Raw genomic sequence first — 22,653 nt, forward strand, 5'->3', positions numbered from 1 at the left:
AGTGAGCTCAAGTCAAGGCAAACTGCTTCCTATCAATACTCTTCACTACATCACACGGGAAGTTAGATGCTGATTCATGCACCAGCCTACTTTTGATCATTCTGATGTTAAGTTGCTAATATTTAGGTTGGAAGGGACCTCTGGAGTTCAACAAAACCTACTTGCCAAGGCTGCACTCATTTAGAGGTTTGTATACTTCCTAAATCTAATGAGATCCTAGGCTCTTGGAAGGGAAGGTAATTATACTCCCCTCAGACTGAAGAGACCTTGTTGAGGTCTTCCTTATTGGCACAAAGTTTAATCTATTCCTTCATTTCCACTTCAGTGAAAATGTATACAAAATCAGAAAGATTCCACTGCTTTTCAGGAACTTGTTTGCTTAATGCTCAGCTAACTGCTTGCTTTCCTGTACAAAGCCAAGGATGAGGGAGTAAAGGCCTGAGTCTTTTTCTGGAGCTGTGGGGCGACATTTCCAGAAGCCTCCCCAAGACTGAAACCACAGTGTGCAGTACTTACTTACAAGCAAAACTCTTTCTGATTCCACCTACACAAACTCACCCACAACAGATACCCTGTGGTAAGAAGCAATGGCAACAAGTCTATGCTTCCTGGACATTTCAGTTCTGTTCCTTACCCACTGAGTGGATAGTGAGAGCCAGGAGAACTAAATTCCTAGACAATTTGTCTCTGAATGCAGTTTTATGGCTAAACAACAACAGAAGACTCTTGCTTAGGCAGAAGTACTTGATGGGCTCTTTTGTGAATTGCACCTCCAGGATTTCAACACAGACTTTATGCAATAAACAAGAAATTCCTGAAAACAGTCTCTACAAAATCAAGTCTCTGCTAAAACAACACTTCCATACCTAAAGGTGCTTTACAAACCACTCTGCTCCGACTATGTGCACAGTCAACTTTGGACCACATGCCAGTTGTGGACAGGATAACACTGCATTTTTCATTGGCTTCTGCAGTTTTATTCTCCCAGTTGACATATTTAACAGATGAGCCATCCAGCCAGCTCAGGGACTGTCCTGTTGAAAAAAACATTGCTTAAAAGAAAAGGGCTGACTAACCATCCCATATATTAAAAGCAGTAAACATGAATACAACTTTTAGCCACCCCTCTTCTCTAGACCTTTAGCAATTGATGCTCTTGCATCAAACATTAGGCAGTAATAACAGAGGTGGGAAAAATTAATTTCAGGGACTCCTGATTACCCTAACTGCAACAGGAAGAGATTTAACTACAGTGAAGTCCAAAGTGCTTTAAAATGTTAAATGACAGATTCAAACCTCAAGTAGAAGTTACTGTAGGCTACCAACACTACAGAACCGTTCTTATTTGAGGATTAATGCATTTATATTTACAATATGAAACATTCATGCTCATTCATTGTTGCTACTTCTTACCCTTAAAGCTCTGATCCAGGCCAAGCCATACATTCCTGGTGATGAGATCATGTTCCCTTAGGTGTCTGCTCACAAATGCATTTTCCTCAGCATCCCCTATAGTCAGAAGGGTTGCTGAAGGATCTAAGGGGCAGAGGAAATCAGTCAGAATTGCAACTTACACAATTTTTCATGGTGATGGTACACTGAATTTACTTGGGAACAATTATTATGGGAAAGGATTTGCTGATCTGCCTTGTAAAATTAGCTTAGAATAACCTTCTGAATAAAGACATGAACTTCCCATCCCCTAAAATACAGCATGTATTACAAGATGTTTTCAGATGGCTTGTTATTCTACCAGGTTATACAGAATAAAACGGGAATAAACTTACTGCAGCTGCAGACTACGTACATGGAAGATATCAAGAGATATGCCTGTTAAGAATTCGTAGTCTTGCCCAAGATAATAATAATAATAATAACAATAATAACAATAATAATAATAATAATAATATAATACTTTCAAAAATATAGTTGAACTCAGCATTTTGCTGAGTCAAGGTAATTTCTAAATCAATCCTGCCACCGTGTCTCAGGTTTTTCTGTACAGTAATTAAGGAATAAGAGGGAGGAAAGGGCATGCTAGAGAGGCATGCTCAGAGTGTACCCATCCTCTACAAGTATATAGAAATATAAGCCAGGTGCTTTCTCTTTCGACTAATAGAACAAATTTGACTCCACAGAAAACTGCATCCAGGACTGGGTTTTTTAGATCCTAAATAGGGAGTCTAACATCACACCATAAGATAATTCCATAAAAGAAAGTTGCATCAGTCACTAACTTCTACGTTAGGGTGATTAAACCTTCTGTCCATGAAGCTGATTAACATTGTCTCTGCAATACAAGTCCCCATGTAGCTCAGCAAAGAAGATAGAAAATCCTTTAATGTGACATAACATTAAGTTTGTTACATGCTTTAATATCTATAACATACATACCCTTTGAACCATTTGAGAGGTTAGCAAGCTCCCTATCAGCAAGCAGCTATGGCAAGGACATAATAAGAAAGCCCTGCCAACAGCACCAACTTTGCATGCAGGTAAAACGTCTTCCTTCAAACCACAAGCACTAAACCTCTGAATCTTCTTCAACTGGCTACCTGCATTTTATCTACTGATACCTGGGTGCCAAATCATCTGTAGCATTTTGCAGTATTTTATTAAGAATTTTCCTCAGGTGTTCAAAGATAAAACTTGCTATTGCATTTCCTAAACTCAAGAAGCATAAAAATGAAAAAGCTGAAGTATAACCAGTGTAAGATTACAGGTTGCTGGGTTTTATTTCTTCTCAAATAGTGGACTTGTATTACAAGTTGTAATGTGATAAAGAGTCTAAACCTACTCAGCTTCTTGCAGATTCTCTTCGCCTCTTCCACGTTATATACGGAAAAATTGTAGAATGCCATGTCAAAAGCATAACAGTGATCCTTGTACTGTTCCCACTGCAGGGAGCCACTGCTCTGTGGGCATCCAGAGGCTCTGCTTGCTTGCTTTGGCTCTAATTTTCTCACTGCAAAGATAAAGAAATTGATGTTATTTCTGCTGCAGCAGTTTGTGCACAGTCTTTTGAATAACACAAGGATAAGTATTAACAAAGGCTACTACTCCTACCAACAAGCACTCTTCAATTTACATTCCTTCTTCTTGTGTCATGGATGAATTTATTTAAAAATGAGCGTAAGACAAATCCCATAGGGTTGGGAACAATTTTTTATTGATTTTTTGTGGGTTTTTATATTTATGGTATATATTTGATAAGTATTTTGATTTAGAAAAGATACACACATTTGATATTCCTACCTCAGGTGATCAAGAAGTAACCAGATTTGATTTAGGTTTTCACCACTGGAATGATAAGAATTTATCTCCCTGAAGTATTAAAAAGTGTTTTATCATTCCTGATAGAAAATTCTTCTTAAAGAGGGAATCACGTGCAGTATTTCAACCTTAATTTCTACTTCTAAATACAACATGTAAACACAACTACACAAAACCTTAAAAATAACACTTACTGTTTGGAGGGCTGTAGCAAATGGCACCTTCAGCAACATTAGTACATTTTGTACGGTTCCAAAATCCTTTAGTATCCAAAACAACACAGTTCTCAGTAGTATTTGAGTTTTCTAATTCCCAGGGGTAGTAGTCAAAGTCACTTCCATCTGACCATTCAAAATTAGCTTTACTTCCCTAGTAAAGAAAAAAACCCCAAAATTTTAAACCACATATGACTGTGCTTTAAATCTCATCCATTGTGAATTAAGTCTTGTAGCAATATTTGTCCCTTGTAGAGTGATAAATTAAAGAGCAGGTGGTCTCATCTAAATTCACAGTAAATAAATGTACAACATAGTTTGCATTTTCTTAACATAGCAATTTTTATTATTTGCGGGAACTGAGAAAGTACAGCATGTTCACAAGTTTAAACCTGCAATGTGCCTGTTTTATCCTATGGGGAACATTTTACTTGGTTCCACCCTGCTGTTTCATTTAAGCAATCTGCCTTCCCTGCTATGAACACTAGTGTATATGCTGCAAACTGCTAAACTGTTAAGATGGCTGCAGTGAGTAGAACTGGGCAGCTCAGGGATGGTTTGCAGTGCTACCTCCCACTTCAGATACACTCCTGGAAACCCATGACAATGAGGAATCAGCTGGGAGGGACCCATTCCTAGGTATGCATAGAAATGACACACCTCAGAGGACTATTCCTACCAACTAACTACCACTACCAGGTCTGGCAATTAGTGAGGGGAGCAGGGGCAGAGCCACAGGCTTTTGGCTCCACAGTAAAGCAGACAGAGTAGGAAGTAGATCTGCAGCTGCCTCCTGCTATTGTGTTTTCTGAGAGGATGGACACTTAACTTACTGAGAGCCTGTTCCTGAACTGCTCCAGAGAGCCAGTCCTGACCTCAGCTAAGCAGGTTCCACACAGCCTTGTCTGTCTCTATTTGCTAATGAAATCTGATTCTACAGAGGGCCATAAAGTCTGAAGCCTCTAGAGATAGCACTGCAATCATGCTTCCTTGTGCTGCAAGGAATGATGAGAGAACACTCTATTTTAAACTGTCAGTTATTAGGAAGAAATATCTTAGTGTGCCGATTTACCAAAATTTAATATTAACACATTACAGAGGGTTGAAAATATACTACATGGAAAAGAGATTCCAAGGAACTGGTAAAAAAATCAGACAATATTTCGTATCTTGTCCAAAACATTATTTACAGATCTGTTACTGACATCCCCAACAGTATATACTTACATCATGAATTGACAACCCAAGCCACAGAGGATAACCATCCTGTTTGACAATATCTTCTAGAAATAACTGCTCTGATTCACTGTGTACACTTGCTAAATCACTGTTATTTTGTTGGCACAATCTCAATGCCTCATACCACGTTAATTTTTTCTGAAGGATCCTGTATGTTCTGTTTCCATGTGGAATAGTGTCAGGCAATGGAGGCTTGTGCTCTTGGTGTCCTGTTTCAAAGAATAAGAAGAAATGTTGTGTACATTTCTTTCATGTTACTAAGAAAAATAGAGAAAGCATTAAAATCCATCTATCTCAGGGTAACTGAAGCATTAAAGTGCTCAGTACAAGCCACTTCTATCAAGTTAAGTTTACTTTTGCTGCTTGGAACACTGAGTTCAGCAGTTACTGGATGAGCACAGCAAACACATTTCTCCTGATCAGAGTATTACAGCAGTGATGCAGACTGACCAGATGACCCCAGATGCTCATGACAGCTGTGCCATGTGTTTCACTAGGAGCAAAACCAAAGCCTTATTCAGCAGGAACCATGATTTAAATTATGACCTTCACCCAACACTCCAATACTACTCACCCCTTTCGATTTTACAGGCAAGAATACTGTACATGTTGTAGTGATTAGCATGCCAACTTTGAGAATAATTATAAATATCCCAAAACCCATCAAGATTTACACCAGCAAAAAAACTGTTCTTCTTTATGATAGGTCTTCCCAGCCTCCAGTTATTGTAAGTCAGATGAGTTTCATCATACCACTTGAGAACTTTATCTGTGGAAAATATTGCATATTTATTAAACTACTGGCATTATGTCTACAAATAACATTTAACTTTGAATATATTAATGATATTAACAGATGTTCACTATGGAAAAAATGCTAGGATACTGCAAGTTATTCTAAATCAGTTCCATATCCAATGCTAAATATGTTAGCATTACTCATCCTGGCCACTTCAAGTTCTGCTTTCCAGAGAAATCAAATCTAAACTAAACAGAACATATTGGATCTAATTATCACTCAAACAGAGAGCATGTCACATTATTTTCTTCTAGAAGATAAGTACAAATATAAATCCTTGTTACAGGTTTGCATTCACTTTGACTTTAGTAAATTAACTGAAATATGCAGGAAACATGCACTTAGTGCTGCAAATTTTGTCTCTGATCCAGTTAATAAGAAAAAACCAAATCCTTAAATCTTACCACTGTCATCATAAATGACACCCAGCCAGACCCACAGAGCCAGACCGCTGAATGAATGAAGCTGCTCAGTAACAAAGTTATTCTCCTCTTCATCTCGAACACTCAGAACAAATGCTTCGGGGTCTGTAGAAAGTTTTTTACATTACTTTCTTACAAATTCACCTTTAAGTTAAAAAATAAACTTTTTTTTTCTATTAATGTTAACAATTATTACAAATAGGTCAACTTCTGTAAAGGCCAGATCTTTGCAACATAACTAACTGAACGGTGCAAAACCAATTTTCAAATGTATTATCAATGGTTCTCTCCCTGGTTTTGTGGATAAGCGAAAATTTTAGCTCCAGAGATGTTTGTGGGTCCTACTGTCACTTCAAGTTGTATATAGTAAAAATTCTCTGTATAGAACATAAAAATACCAGCAAGCTTTCATGCTTGAACTGCCCTAGCAGAGAAACAGTATTAAGAAAAAGACTGAATTGAAATCAATTCACAAAAGAATTAAAATAATTTTTGGAAAGATGAATGTCTGAAGGTTTAATACAAGAAGAAAGCTGCTCCTGAGGTTGTACTTTATTCAGGATGGACAGAAAATGTCCATGTGCTTTTCAGTCTATTTACTTTGTTCACCTAAGTGTTCCACACAGCAAAGCTGGAGGCAGCAGGAAACCACGAAGTAAATGTAACTGTCAAGCCAGAATGTTGCCAAGGGTATAACAATTACCCAAACTATTTAAAACTGGCATATTATAACAAAACCCCCAACCAAACACAAAACCTTGCCATTTTTCAGAGATTTCAGAGCTCAGCAGCTCCAAGCTGCCTCTTTTCTCAACTCTCCTATCCAAGCTCTGGCACTTTTTATCAGGGTAGTGCAAGGGCCAACAGCATCAGGCAGTGCTACACTGCTGCATCACTGCTACAGCCTTTCCCCACATTCACTCTGCTGTCTGTCATTCTAAGACAGTGACTCAGATCTAACACTCATCTCCTCCAAGCTGATCTAAGTCCATAAACACCTGCAGTATGACAAAGTACTTACTCATGTTCCTGCATAAATGATGAGCTTCATGAGGCTTCAGTTCTCTCCATCTATTTTTTGTTATCATAAAGGTGTAACAATTGTTTCTAAATGATATCCAGGGTGTATTTTTAATCTTATGGGGGCATTTCACTTGGTTAACTTGTTCTTTTTCAGTTTTCTCTAAAAAAAGACAAGACAACATCAGGACATGAATTACTAATAACACCACCTGGCCTGGCACCCCACAAAACACTTTCAGATACCACTTAAAAACATGTAAGACAAATTAAGTTGTCATCCTTTAAATGTGTTATTTTCAGTTTCCTCATGATAGTGATTTTTTTAAAGTAACAAACCAGCAGTAAGCTCTACTAAAGAATACAGATACTTGCAAGTTTTCACAGTTATTTTAAATAGGTTTAAAAATAAAATCCTTACATAAAAGTGCTAAGTGTAGGCCAATAACCAAAAGCTCTTATTGCTTCGAGTGCAAGGCAGATCATTGTAACAAATAAGCTATTTCACAGCTAGCAACACCTCTTAGTTCTAAGGCTTTAATATTTGAGGAGTGAGAAGGACTCTTCCTGCAGTTCCCTGGCTTGTAAGCACAAAACAATTAATGCTGTCATAACACCACACTTTACTGTGACTTAGGATGTTCAATGGCTTGTGTCCCCTCACAGAATAAAATCAAAACAAATCATTATGGTCTCATAGAGAAGTCTGTGATGATCTCTCAGAAAAATCTTTTTCTGAAGGATCCACAACTAGCACAGCTTTTTCCTGGGAAAAAACCCCCACATCCTATTATATTGCTGTCTTGTTATAATTAGTAGGTATTTAGAAAGGTTTTGTGAACTTCAGATGATGATTTTCAACTCAGTGTCAACCTTCTACCCTTCTCCATATAGCCATGTACCTTCTCTCTGCAGAAGGCTTCCATGTCTGAATAGATTTCAGGAGGTCCCAATATTAAGATGTAAACAGTACAGAGATATTTTAATCTTCTCCCACAGGCAAGTGGGAGAGATTAGTATGCAACAATCTTAGAGAAGCAGTGCAAAGATAGAATTAGCTGGCAATAAGGGTACTGACCCAATGCATCCATGCTGAATTTACTTCTAAGGTACAATTAGATTAAGGCCAACAAGTGCATGCCCCCTGTCTTTGAAGCCAGTTTTTTTTTTTTTAATGGCATAGAAATCAGACTGTTGGAGAAAATGTAAGTTTTAAAATGTTGTAATTTTGAAGTTACAAGCTGGAATAATTGAAATAATTTAATAATAAAAGAAAAGTCAACTTTTATAATAATTATGGTAGCATACATACTTTCTGATGCATAGCAAATAGCTCCTCGATTTTCAGAGGAACAGTCAGAAGTTTTCCAGAAGCCATCAGTATCCAAAAACACACATTCTTCATTTGTTTCTTCATCATCTTCAGACCAGCGACTAAAACTCACATGTTTCCCATCCAGCCAGCCATAATGTTTTCCACCCTGCCATTATTTAAGCAAAAGGGATGAGCTTACACAGTAAAAAAAAAAAAAAAAAAAAAAGGTGGAGAAAATGGTATGACAATATATTTACACTGGCTAGACACTTTTAGTGTCTCTGATGAGAACTGTAAGTGTTCCACTGCCCTCATGAGCTGATTTCCTGCTCACAATATTACAAGCTTTGTTATTTTAAGTTCTGCAGTGCAAAAATACAAATTAGCTGAATGGTAAATTATCCAAAGGTGATGTTTCACTACTGTACTTGGGGAGGAAGGCCTAGCAATGGGATGTCCAAACTGCATCATTTGCATCTGCAAAGCAATGGTGGATATCATCTACTAATCTTGGAAAACTGGTAATAACTGAGAAGAAAGTTCAGTCTCAGATACTCTATACTGAGCTGAAAGTAATTATTAAATACTTAATTGATTTAATACATCAGACTTGTTCCTGCCCTGGAGGATGCAGGAAAAAAAACCCCACATAACAAGCAGTATGCTATCCTTTAAAACTCTTACGTTTGAAAGTCTTTGGGAAATCCCCTTACTGTTGTGTAATTTATCTTGCATCTTTCTTTTGTGTCTGACTTCAGCAGTGGAGTAACAAGTTCTGTTGACCAGTTGCATAATTTCCTTTCATGTGACATTTTAACTGTGCCCAAATAATGAAGTGTTGCAATAGTGAAGAGCCAGTGCATGCCAGAGCTATATGCCCCAAAATGAATCATTTGATCTTCACTTACAGATAAGAAAATCAAAAGAGATGGGAAAATAGGTTGTCTGGTTTCCCCATTTTCACTAAGATTAAATGGTTGTTTCTTTCAAAAATTTAAAAACATTCTCCATAAAGTACATACTCAAATTTCTGTTTTCACCTATTTGCTAAAGTATCCAGTAGCCCAGAACTGACAACAGAAGAACATAACACCTCAGTGCTGAGTGAACACCACCATACTCTGTAGTTAAAGCACCTCTAAAATAATTCTAACTTTTTTCTTGCAATTATCTCCTGACTTATCTGTGTGACAGAAAAGATAAACCCGGCCAGCAAGCTCAAGCCATGCCATTAACAGCTGAGACACCTCTCAATCCACAATAAAGATTTTCAAGAGGTCCTCCAGCTAATAAAGATAAAAAGCAGCACCTCCTGCATTATTTAATTTTTTTTAACAAAAAAACCATAGGGAGAAAGAAAAACCCACTAAACCATCTCAGAGATGCCTTCCTCAAACTCACAACATGGGCACAAATAAAATAAAGTAACAACAAAATCTAAGTTAAACTTCAAAAATGTATCCCCACAAGTATTGAATGATTCATTTTGAATTTTATTTGCCACTTGTAGTTTTGCCCTTCCAAAACAGATTTTTGGGTCATCTTTTTAGAGTGGTACTGTAAACAATGGCGATATTAAATGGCAACGCTCATTACTCACTTGTAAACAAAAGAGATGACTCAGTAACCTATGTTGCTGCCACCCTACAATTTATCCCTTCATCATCAGCCTTTTAAAATAATTTTATCATCATCATCAATTCATCCAGTGGAGTTCAAGTATATGTAACTTGGAGAACTGAAGGTTTAAAACATTTAACTTGAGACACTCCAGATGGTTATCCCTAAACTTAAACAGTTTTTAGCCCAGAAAGTAATTTGTCACTGAATTTCTTTAACTCAGGTTTTGTTTCAAACAACTGTAGAAATTACCTTAAGCCACAGTCTGAGGAAAAAACAAAACTTACATCTCTGCTGAAGAGTCCAGTCCAGAGTGGGTAATTATGAAGAGCAGCCTGAACAGCAAGAAAAGCCTGCTGGAACTGATCTGTGATGCTAACCAGCTGCATCTTGTTATTTATGCACTCAGCCATTGCATCATTCCAGGACAAATTCCTCAGAATTAACATGTATTGAATATTTTGATAGCTCAATGTTTCATTAATGACTTGCTCTGTCTGGTTATGAGCAGTTCCTATACATAAGAAAGAAGTCCAGTAGTTAGGTAGTTAAATACTGTAATATATTTTAAACTCCCAAAATCTCTGTAATAATCAGAAAAACCTGTTTGACTACACTTGGGGGAAAATAAATCTTAGATAGTAGATTATGCTGATAATTATAGTTAGAAGCAAACATCATTAATATCTTAGATAGAAAAATATATATTAAAAATTATTATTATTTCCAGCCAGTGTATTATTAAATATCTTTTTCTCAACTTAGGTTCACATATTTTTATATGTTATTTTAAATTAATTGCTAAATAATTTATTGAATTAAAAACATATTCTCTAACTTCAATTATACACAAATGCGAGAGCAAGTGCTCTCTGCTGTAATATAGCAACAGCTAAACTTGACTCATTTATCTCTGTGGAGCCTGTGGATTTATGCCTATGCAAAGCTATTGGGCCACAGAACCTGTCTATGCAGATCTTGGTACAGCACAGTCCCAGAACGCCTCACTGCCATCCATGAATATAGTGACAACTGCTTTCTCCTCCACTTAACTAACTGCAGGAAATCCAGCTTGCACAGGGAGGGAGGTAATTCATGATCTGTGCTCTGAGCACAGAGTGTTATCACAGTTACCAGCACCACACCTGAAGGCACAGCTCAGTGATGCATGGCTACTGCAGACGGAAAAACTCCTGTGGGTGGTAGGGTTAAGCACACAAATGGTAACCCCAAAAGCTTTATACACAACCAAAAAGAAACTCATTCTGCAAAAGGCAGAACCCTCCCGATATTTAAAATACTTGAAGTAGAAAAAGGCCTGCATGGGGAGAGGGGAGGCATCACTCTATAAATACCAGTATAAAAATGGCTGATTGATAAGCTGACAGGGACATTTTCCAAAACACATGATGACAGAAACACAATATTAATTTGATATTTACAGCTTTCAATAGATCAGAAAACTGACAAGGCTCAAACAGATTGTTTCAAGTAGTTTGTCTGCTGCCAAATGCTTTCACTTAGTAAACAGCTACAAAAGAGAACCATGGAACCCAGGGTGCCATCACACATCAAGGGGTACCAAATTGGAAACAAGGCAGTAAGCAAAATGTTCATTTCTGAAAAGATAATTGCCGATGATTATCATCTCAAGAAATTCTGCAAAACACAGTCATGCCAACATTTGCAATGAACATGAATCATCTTTTTCCTGATGATAAAGCCCTAGACAGCTTCGACTCACACAGCAGTCCCTACACCCTGCTGAGGTCCCTCCCAACCCAAACTATGCTTAGATCCCTAACACAGAATAAGACCAGACCATAGCAGGACACATTCTTTGTCAGTCCAAAAGGATTCCTCATTACACCTTCTACAGCTGTGGCAGAGAAACATTGAGTATTTAGTCACTCCAGACTAATAAGAGATTGATATAAACAGATACACTGTCAACACCCAATTCATAAAAGTCTCCTTTTCACATTTTTATGACATCTCTTCCATCCAAACTTCTAATCTTAACACTTACAATTTCTGGAGTATTTGGCACTGAGTAAAGAAGATTTTGTATGTTAAATGGAGGTGGGAGGTGGAAACCTCTGCCTATTTGAGAATGAAGGAGGTGGGCGTAGTCTTGGGCGTTTTGTACACCTAGGTTTCTTTGTGTTTGATTTTTTTTTTAGAAGCTAGCATGTTCATCACTTAAAAGGATTATTTATATAAAGGAACCTACTCAGAAGTGGGTATGCTGAACATTAGCCCATAGCAGTAATTAAAAGCACATAATAACTATATGTGTTTGATCGTATTCCAGTAATTGGTATTGGCCAACCCACACGGGGACATCTGAATATTATTTTTAGTTCAGATTAAAAAATCCCACTCACATCAACTCTCAAGTTTGCTCTGGGGAGAGACCAACTTCAACATTAAGAGTCTATGATACTTAATATTCCCATAGAACTAAAAGACAGAGGATGTATTTAAGGAGGATATAAATATTGTGAGATTCCTTCCTAGGGCTTCTCACTTCCACAGTTCTGAAAAGGAAAAAGGAGTCACTTGTTCCACCCCTCAGTGTACATGACCTCTATACACACAGAACATTAAAGACCCGTCTGCTGAAGTGCAATTCCACTGAGACTGCACAAAGTCTCTCAGGAAAACAGATTCTCCCTGAACTGGGCTATGAAACACAACAGGGAAAATTCTGAATGGCTGACAAAACAGGCCCCAGATCCTCCTCTACACTCTGCTTTTCTAGAATTTACCTGCTCAGTCTCTACAAGAATCTCACTCTTCAAGTGAAATCATTTACATGCACTAAACTCTCCTGGCACAGGCACCTTAAGTTTAAACTCTGGCTGCAATTTATTTTGACTCTTCAGACTTACCTACAGACCGCTGGCATATACCCAAGAAGTGCCTGTCAGCACAGGCAGTGAAATTCCACGTTCCAACATATTGTGATTTGGGATCATTGAGGATTACACCGCACTGATTGTTAAATTCTTCATCAAAAAGCTGAGAAACAGAAATATCCTTATCAGACTCAAATAAGGTATAAACATACTTGTGTAGAGGTGAAGTAACATGAGTCTAGCAGAACCCCAGCTGTCTGAACTTGTTTAAGAAGTTTCAAAGGAGTGGTGCAATACAGCTTATATGGCTTACCTGTTTTACAGACACTACCAGGTGCCTGGACTCAGAAAGTTTTCCTAAGCCAAATACATTTCAGAAGTTGCCATCCAAAAAAAGGTAAACAGAACTCAAGTACTGCCAGCCACCCTGTTGGCCAATTAAAATGACTAACTGGGGAATTTGGTCTGTTACATAGGGGGTTTTTTGACACAACATTCCAAATTTCATTACTCAATAGGCAAAAGAAGTCAAAAGTCAGAACTTACATCCAGTGGAATTTTCCTTAATCTCCCTGTCAGGAGTGGGTGAAAGTTACTATACAACAGTCTACTCTCATCTATCCATTTGTTTTCCCTTGTACTGAACAGGAACTGTAAACCAATCCAAATATCTTTTGGCAGGCCAGGAAGCAAGGATGTTATATAATCTGTTGGACAGAAGAGTAAATGTACATATTGTGGTTAGGAAAACAACAGTAAACCTCCAAAAGAAGACTTAATCAAAGTAAGACAAGGCAATCCCTGTTTGTGCTAATTTAATTTTTCCAGCCCTTCATGATTGATGAATGCTTATCATCCCTTCCTTCCATTTGATAACACCTTTCATATTGATTTTATCTGAAAGGAGCAGGCTATGGGTATTTGTCCTTCAAATTCTGACCTGAGGAAAAGTTAGGCAATTTAACCTGTTCCTTTGCCCACTAACTGGGAGTCTTTTATTCACACACAAATTTAAGAAGCTGCTTTTCTACAAACCTGCAAGATCTTCTCTTGTCTTGCTGCCCTTTCTGAATTGATGGAGGAAGTATTATCTCCCATCTTTCTATTTTGCATATCATAAATCTGAATGTTTTTTAGATTCTTTGTCCACCCCACCATCAGAGACAGCAGGACAGGTCAAAGGAAGTCAGATTTAGCTGAAAAAAATTGAGCCAGATAAGCCTTGTATCAGACCGCTCTTAGTGAGAATTCTGGCAAGAAACAATGGGCTTTGATAACCCCTCAGGCACCAAAGGCATTCCCTAAACTTGACTAGTTTAGAAAGACAAATCAAAGCTGTGTAATTAGCTACTGCTGACATGTTTCAGCTATTGGTCACATGCCAGACTAGCCACAGCCTATTTTCTGAAGGAGACAAAGCCACTGTAGATTTGCAGGTCAGGGCTAGCCCCCAATAGCACTGGGAGGAGTAGAGGCAGCCCACAGAAAGAAGCTCATTTTAAGAGAATTATGTCTCCTTTCCATATAGGTGGTCTCCACTACACAGAGAAAAGGAAAACAAACAAGGCACAATAACAAACACTTCCAAATGCACCAAATCACACGGCTACATTACATTTCAGAATGGCTGTGCTTTCCCAACCTTAAATACAAATACAAAAACACATAGGCCTGAGACATGTATATTCCTGTACATAACCCTATTCCTTCCCAATAACAGCAGTGAAAGAAAATTACCATTAAGCTGCTGCCTGCAGGTACACTCTTGACTTCTCTAGTCTATTTACCATATTTTGTTTGGCAAGAGGTTATTTGCTTATAAAGAAAATATGCACTGTGGGCACTGCAGAATTCAACTGAGCTACCTCAGATACACCCTCAGAGAACTCTTCATTATCCACAAGCATATAGTTGCAAATTCAGCCATATCATTCATCAGTTTATTGCTGAACATTACTTGCAGCCAATGTGAACTCATTTCTTCCTCACTGCATTTCTCTCATTGACCTTAGTTGATTTAGGTGAAACAGTTGTGTCTTCCAGTCCTCCTGCTTTCCATCCTCTCCTCAATGTTCTGAAGAGCTCAAAGGGAGCCACTTTGGACACACTGCCACATTAAGCTGCTCAGCACGTGGTCCTGTGCTCCAGCTGGCACTGTATTTGCCACCTCATTCCCACATACACAGCTGAGCTTCTCTTGGAAGCAGCTTCTAAGGTGGTTTTTCACAGTGCAAAGTCTACAGTGTCTTTAGCTAGGAAAGCCAAACAGTTCTTCATTCAGTGACAACCCTTTTATGCTCAACTTTCAGTGCAAGGTTTTGCAACTCTTTTTTTCCTTTTTGTAACAGGTTATGATCGTATAGAGAAGCTGCTTTTCAAGCTGGTTCAAATATCTGGTAACTGCATTTCCATGTTATGTTTCCAGTGATGCAAACAATACACATTTTTAATCAGTCCCGGATTTTTAGAATGCTCCTAGTATGCCTGTGGATAACCAAGTGATTTATGCTCAAGCTCTTAAGCAGAACTATTCTGAATATAGAAGAGAAGCTGCATACTAAAGTGCCCCCAGTTCACCACCATACCTTGGTCAGCTTGATCTGAGATAGATGGAAGAGAGCCTCCAAAAGTTACACACTTTTCATTAGCTGCATTAAATGTTAAATGTTCAGGTTTCATCTTTAGAAAACACTGCAAAATAAATATAATGAAAAGTATTTTCATCATACCATTCTGCCTAAGACATAAATCAAAAAATCTTAAACCAACCCTAAAAACTCACTTCTCATTTCCTGCAATAAAATATAACAATTTTTTTGCAGAAAGCGAGGGACCTGATACTAGCTGCAAACATTTATTTGGTTCAGCAGAGTAGCTAAATATAAATATAAATATAAATATAAATATAAATATAAATATAAATATAAATATAAATATAAATATAAATATAAATATAAATCCTCACTCATATTCAGTAATTCTTATCTGCTACCTCAGAATCATGTACTCTTTTAGGAATGAGAACTCACACATGAACTCTGCAGTCAGTAGTGCTGGTCAAGAACTTGCAATAAGCTACCTATAGGGAAAAACTACTTGGGAACTCCAAGGTGTATTCTGCAATGATGTGAAGCAAGTTTGCAAACCTTGGCACAACGTAATGTGCAGATTTGATGCACATGTACAGAATAATGGTGGAGCAAACAACAGGAATGAGTCTCACTAAGACTTTAGAGGACTGCCTTAAAACGTAGTACTGAAATAATTCATAATACTATGGATTCTGACTTGTTGGTTAATTCTTAAAAGCTCCTCACTAATTCTTAAGTAAGTTTAATCGTTAAGGCAACTCAGGAAATAGTGTCTGCCAACTTGCTGCCTGCCTATGATTACTCCAGAAGAGACACAACATGCTTCTGCCACAGAAACCTCAGCCTCTCCCTTTTGAATCCTTCTCTTCATTCAAAGAAGCAGCCCAGGACTAGACACTACAACCAATGTTCTTGGACCTAAAGTGTGGTGAGGGGAAAGCAAAACAATCTGAAAATAATGTTTTGAGTTTAAGAAACCATCAATCCTGAACAAGGGACAAAAAGGGGAGGAGATTATTTTAATCGCTATACTTAGTTTTCAAAAGTCCATTTCTAGTCTATTCCTAAACAGAGGGGCTACCTCATCCTTTCTTTCAGGAAGGCATTCCAGCTTACTGGACTGTGAAGAATAGTCAAGGATGATGAATCTGTGTTATCTCTGTACCTTATTCCGGAACTGATGCCAGCCTGTAGGGCAACCTCCTCGGACTGGGCGGTAACTGGGATCATGTTTCTCTAGTAAGGAGGCATTATTTTTTTCACAGATGAAGGGCAGTTTCACATTACAGTTAACTGGGTAGTCTGCAGAAATAGAAGTTTAAAAAAACAGTTATGGTAATGCCTATCACATTCCAGTTGCTTTCCATACTTTATGGCATGACAAAGACCAATCTGAAGGGAAACCCTTTTTGGTGCAACCACAGTGAACTACTATGCAACTGAAAGCATTAAAAATAGCAGCAGAGCAGAAGGCAAGCATAAATCATTTATATCAGACAGTAGTACAATATTTCTAAAGATCCAGAGTCTCACTCTTACTTCCAGTATTGAACCACTTTGTATAGACAGAGAGAACTTGAAACAGAAAATTATTGAAAAAAGATTTTGTATATGAGGACTAACCCTGTATTCTGGCAAAGATGGTACACCTAATTGTCAAAAAATGCCAAAAGGAATCCTTTAACATCTACATGGAGAGCATCTGACCTCTGCACTGACTCCTGCAGTCATAAATGGACTGACTCGCTGGTCTAGAGCAATTTTTGGCTAACAGAGATGAAAACAGTTCAGCAGCAAACAACTGAATAATGAGGGAAACATGCTTTAAATAGAAAGGGTGGAAGGCAGGAGGAGCCTCTTGCTCTCTGGAGGATATACATTTTCCTCAATATAAGTGTTGAAGAAAGGAAGCAATACACTTCAAGTACCACCAGGAGGCTTTTTCATTACTTTGTCTATTTCTTACAATATGACTGCAATAGTTAATGGAATTTGTGTCTCCAGATATGTACACGGTAGCAAGTACAGAGTCAACCTCTCAAATTAACAGCTCTTAGACAAATTCCAGACCTCAGAATATGCAGCATAAACAGAAAAAGGTAGCCACCAAAACCAGATTTCACCTAATTAATTTCTATTGCAAAAAGAGTGACAAGCTATCATTAAAAAATGTCATTTGAATTCAGGCTTATTTGGGTTTATTCAGGTAATATTTCATTAAGAAATATTACCATGGCATCTACCACGAGGAAGTAATAAATGATTCAACAGTCAATCAGATTATCATGAAGAAGCCATTCACTCCTATTTTGGTATCAATCTGCATTTAATAGAAGAGTTTGGGTAGAACAGTAATTACTACTTTTTTTCTTTCCAAATAAATACAACAATAGCAGAGGGGGTGAAAAATAAAGACAACCTTACCTCTATACCAGTTCTTTCTGGAAATATACCAGCAATCTCTCAGGAATCTATCATGGAAGCGTGGAAATAACTGTAAACTGGATATAAATATTTCAGTTAATCTCCAATCCAATTTGACCTTCATGGAGAAACTCTGATAGCAACAGTGTCAGTTGCAAACAAAAATTTGGGCTATTAACTGTTTCTAGATGCCCTACACAAACTAGAAATAAATATGTGGTAGGTTCAGCAGTTATGTATCGTGCCCAAATTAACTGTGTTGAGATGTGCAGAGTGAGGTTATCTATCCCCATGCTGCAATCCCAGCACACTGCCACGACAAGTGAAGGGAATAGGAAACAGCTCTGGTTTTCTTTTCACAATAGTGCATTGCTAAAGTACTTTGGAAAGTGAAGGACTTTTCTTACAAGGAAAGTCCTTGCCGGCGAATCTTCCCTGCAGCCAAGAAGGAAATGAGGCAAGATTTGCTGTGAGTCATCCCAGCTCTAAAAGGCTATACTAGAAATCCTCCAACACTTGGGCATTACCTAACTAGAAGAGTGATGTCTTAAACCAATTTCCTATTCCCTGTTCTTGTGTATTCCTCAATCCTCAGAGTCAACAGACTGGGCACTTTTTTTTGGTCAGTTCTCCAAATGTTAACAGAACATGGAAGTTTGCATAAAACCCCAATAAAAGCATTTCAAAGATCATAGGAATACATTAGCTACTAGGATCACGTATTTCAAGGATTTACACAACAAAACTAAGATGCCTAAGCCCAACTGCTCAAAATCTAGAGGCTCTGATAAGACACATAAGAAATGGATTACTAACTCAGTTACAATAAAATTACTATGAATTAACCACTCTAGTTAACAATTCCTAAAAAGCACAAAATAAAGCTTCCAATAAAGCATCTCATAATTATTCTACATACGGTGAATGATAGCTGTAGCCATAATCAATAAACTTCAGCCACCACTTCTGTTCGCTGTTTGATAACTGTGGAAGTAAAGAACAAAAACCACTATTTTACAACCCACATACAAAGAGCTCCTGACTCTACCAAACATAGAATAATGTAACAAAATTAGTCAGAGGTACTGAAACTTGACATGTTTTTCTCAGTTGCCTTACAAGAATGCACTTTCATGCCATCAACAACACAAACCCCTTCCATAAAGCCTATCAGATCATGCGGCATTTCTAATTAAATCCTCTCACCAGGTGAAAAACTATATGTTGTCCTGTGCACAAAATTAAGAACTAGCACAATTGTTAATGAAATATTTGCAGACAATGGGATATTTGCATGGTGGTCCTGCTATGACACTTTTTCACCATTCAGAGAGCTTTGTGCTTTTTTAATGTTGTTAAACCTACTTTTAAATTTAAAAATTCTTTTACCAGACTGCCATTAAAATAATTCTCTTTTATCCCATCTTTTCCTTTTAAGTACAATTGAAAACCATTCAGGCCAACAGGAAAAAGAAAGAAATTAGGATTAACATTGACTTGTATGGGAAAACCTGGCAAGTAAATTTCCCTGCAAGGGAAAGTAACAGTGTAAACAGATTACACCCCCTTACCTTTTCTATTTGAGATAGTATTGTCCTGAGTTTTGGGTAAGACTCTACAGAGGCTAAATCACTATCATTTTTTTGACAGTAGGAAATAGCTTCCTGGTAGCTCAGGTTTTTATCTGGTACAAACCACAGCTCTGCTCCATCAACCACAAGCGGGGGTCCATGAATTCCAATTTCATCTACACAGAAGAAATATCACATGAGTAAGAAATGAATTCTGAAATACAAATCTTTTCTTTTTCTTAATTTATTAAGGAATCTCAATTTGACAGTGGGAAGAGTCAATGCTCTGCATCTCTCAAAACCAAATTCTATCGGTCATAATCATTTTTGGAATGAAACAGGCATTGCAGCAGCAATGTAACAAACCTAATAAAAGATATTGAGTACAAACAACTCTACAACATAGTGGAAAAATACAAAAGTCAAATTACCTGGTATATACCACTCTGGTGTCTTTGGAGTGCTACCTGTTCAGAAGAAAAAAGGAAAAGTCACTGAATTCACTTTCTAACAAGACTGTGGCCACCAATAATAGAAGTGATGGTTAGTACTCATACTTTTCAGTATTCATGATGAAAAAAAAGGAGATTGAAATCATACACAGGTTTAATAGTTTAAAATTAGCTGATATAAAATTAATGGGAGTACTGCATACTTCCATCTTACATATCTGTGGTTCTTTCATCTCTCAAGCATCAAAGTAGTACTTCTACAGAATCTCCCCCAACAAGAAAGTTTCATCCCAAGACACCTTTTAATCAACAACCCAAATGTAAAAGTCTACTGGGCTACATTTCATACTGCATGAAGAAACCTGGATCTGTGCAGATACGCCAAGCTATTCTTTTGTATTCCCACTCCTCACTACAATGAAGAGCTAGTATACTTGTTTTACAAGAAGAAGGCTAGTTGACCTAAGGGTGAAGCAAACTGTACACCCAAAATACTTGTGGTGATTTAGTTAAAAATATCACTAAGAAAGATTATGTCAAGTCCACATATGCTGCAACTTAGTGGCTTATATCACCACACAAGAAACCACTTCTTACTTCATGGGACTAGAAAGAATATAAGAGCAGTGATACTGCCTCCTCCTCAGGGTCAGTTTCTGATCTAGTGTACATCTGTTTGTATGTGACATCAGTGAGACATTTCATGTACTGTCCTCTTGTCCGATTCCTCAGGAATCAGCAGTTCAGAGAGGAAACAACAAAATACTGTTAGCAAAGTTTCTATTATAGGGCAGTAATTACAGGTCATTGTATTAAACTCTTCATATGAATAGATGGAAGTAATTGCAGTTTACCTTTTGTTATCTGGCAGACCCATTCAAGCTTAGCTTCACAATCAAAAGGCCTGAAGTAAAATTCAAGGTCTCTGGCTTCATGGAAGTAAAATCTCCAAAATGATCTCCGTGAAAACTGTGAGGTCTACATTCAAATAGAAACAGAGAACTGAGTTAGGACAACACAGGCCTTTGAAATGTAAAATTAAACTGTAATAACAAGGTCCTTTGGCAAAATCGGTGTATTTTAGTGTATTTAGTGTTGTTAGTCCCACAATTTATTTTGCAAATAAAAGAGCAGATACAGCTGTAACTTCGACTATAACTCTCCATGTTAGCTAATGCTGTGAAGCAATTACATAAAGGGCTTAAGGTCAGTCTACACACAAACATCTTAGAAGTTTTTTCTAGAAATAATGTTTCTTTGGATTTTTGTAGTGCTCAGGTTCTTGTCGATGCTCACTATTAAATTATCTATTGCAACTTGTTCCCCTGAAATGAATCTTGTTTCTGTTGAAAAGAAGAAACCATCTGAACTGGCACAGAAACAAAAATTCTTATTTAAAATGATTTCTTACAATCAAGCTTGAAGAACTGACTTCACTCTTGCTGGTGTCTCCAGTAAAGAGAATATTTTATCATTTATTGAAACGACATGTCTAGAACTAGCAGGCAGGAGAGGAAAGTTACTATGTTCACATCATTCCCTTCAAAGTGCTCTCGTGGGTCTAAAATTTTAGGAGCCCAATGCTGACCAGGTTCTCAGTCTGGGGTCACGAACACAGGAGAAGCCAATGAGGGAAATGGCTGTGAACAGAAGGAAAGGGATGCAAATATCCTTTCTCCCAGTAAATCCTAAAAGCAGAGATGGTTCTATTTAGGTTAAAAGGGATGGTAGGTACTGCAAAAAGTCAGATGATACTTCAGAAAAATTAAAGGCTATTTTAAAACTCATGCCATCCAGACTAAATTAAGTATTGAAGAGCTTAATCAGGAATCAAGCTGAGGTCTGACATTTGAAATTAGAAACCAACAGAGAACATACAGTCTATTTCACAAGTAAACAAGGAAATACACACAATAAACACAAACACATGCTCTGCCCTGGCTACTGCATTCCCCTACAGGTTTCAAATTTTTTCTTAATCTGCAGTTAAGAAAAGCCAGTATAGATTTTTTATAAGTTACTGGTAGGGCTCTCTGTGCTTTTTTGTTTTAGACTCCATGACACGTCCTTATGTACTATACAAGAGATCCATAGTATGGCACTATGCAACACAGAATAGCATTGTGACTAAAATATTTTGTAATTTAAAAAGTTCAGAAGAAGTCCTATGAAAAGTTATCATCAGCAAAGAACTTGTCTCATAAAAAATACTTAATTAAGGGAAAGTTTGTAATAGGTGTAGATTGATAATAGGAACACTACAGCCTTTTCATTATACTAAGAAAACATCTAAACCTAAATTCAGTTTACAACTGGAAAAATTACTTTTTCCAAGTACTTCCAAGTAAAACCACACATTACTAAAAACCTCGAAACTAACCTTCAGTGCAGCACAGTCTCTTGTATCATATTCATCTTCCAGATAGTCAAGTGGCATAACAACACTGGTTACCTACAGGATGAGTGACAGGGTGAAAGAATCAGCATCTGACGCTCTGATGTGGCAATCCCAAGAGGTAACCATTCAAACCTGGGGTCCCATTATGTTTATTACTATTAAAATGTGTTGAATGGCAGTTACTCCTTCAGTTTTGAGTCTCCATGTCTGTTTTCTGGGGGGGAGGAGGAAGAACTCACAATTTCAGACAAATAAAACAATTACAGTGAGGAAGATATTTTTGGAAAAGTCTGACAACGAGGAAATGAGCCGATAAACCCTCCCCTCTGTTGTGGCATGAAGACACCTTGTTCTCTCCACCAGCTCTTGGATATTTACTACTACATTTCTGTGAAATTATTTTAAAATAATGGAGATGGAAATCCGGTTAGCCTTGTTAAAGATACGTTTTTA

The 22,653-nt window shown here is 37.5% G+C and overlaps 1 protein-coding gene across 1 annotated transcript in view; it reads right to left on the reverse strand.

Moving 5' to 3' along the window:
* The window catches only part of LY75 (lymphocyte antigen 75), a 44,249-nt gene that overhangs the window by 1,969 nt on the left and 19,627 nt on the right, over positions 1 to 22,653 (reverse strand). Inside the window, exons 15-34 of the mRNA XM_084209599.1 lie at positions 22,183 to 22,254; positions 20,657 to 20,780; positions 19,782 to 19,817; positions 19,351 to 19,526; positions 18,699 to 18,763; positions 17,780 to 17,856; positions 16,521 to 16,657; positions 15,350 to 15,455; positions 13,311 to 13,471; positions 12,798 to 12,927; positions 10,191 to 10,417; positions 8,281 to 8,449; positions 6,970 to 7,131; positions 5,931 to 6,053; positions 5,302 to 5,496; positions 4,716 to 4,936; positions 3,468 to 3,642; positions 2,798 to 2,965; positions 1,414 to 1,536; positions 867 to 1,034 (exon numbers count right to left, since the gene is read on the reverse strand). Coding sequence (XP_084065725.1) covers positions 867 to 1,034; positions 1,414 to 1,536; positions 2,798 to 2,965; positions 3,468 to 3,642; positions 4,716 to 4,936; positions 5,302 to 5,496; positions 5,931 to 6,053; positions 6,970 to 7,131; positions 8,281 to 8,449; positions 10,191 to 10,417; positions 12,798 to 12,927; positions 13,311 to 13,471; positions 15,350 to 15,455; positions 16,521 to 16,657; positions 17,780 to 17,856; positions 18,699 to 18,763; positions 19,351 to 19,526; positions 19,782 to 19,817; positions 20,657 to 20,780; positions 22,183 to 22,254 — 2,815 coding nt within the window. The remainder of the gene's footprint in view (positions 1 to 866; positions 1,035 to 1,413; positions 1,537 to 2,797; positions 2,966 to 3,467; positions 3,643 to 4,715; positions 4,937 to 5,301; positions 5,497 to 5,930; positions 6,054 to 6,969; positions 7,132 to 8,280; positions 8,450 to 10,190; positions 10,418 to 12,797; positions 12,928 to 13,310; positions 13,472 to 15,349; positions 15,456 to 16,520; positions 16,658 to 17,779; positions 17,857 to 18,698; positions 18,764 to 19,350; positions 19,527 to 19,781; positions 19,818 to 20,656; positions 20,781 to 22,182; positions 22,255 to 22,653) is intronic.

Source organism: Fringilla coelebs (genome assembly GCF_963513975.1).
Source record: "Fringilla coelebs genome assembly, chromosome: 7".
Taxonomy (NCBI): domain Eukaryota; kingdom Metazoa; phylum Chordata; class Aves; order Passeriformes; family Fringillidae; genus Fringilla; species Fringilla coelebs.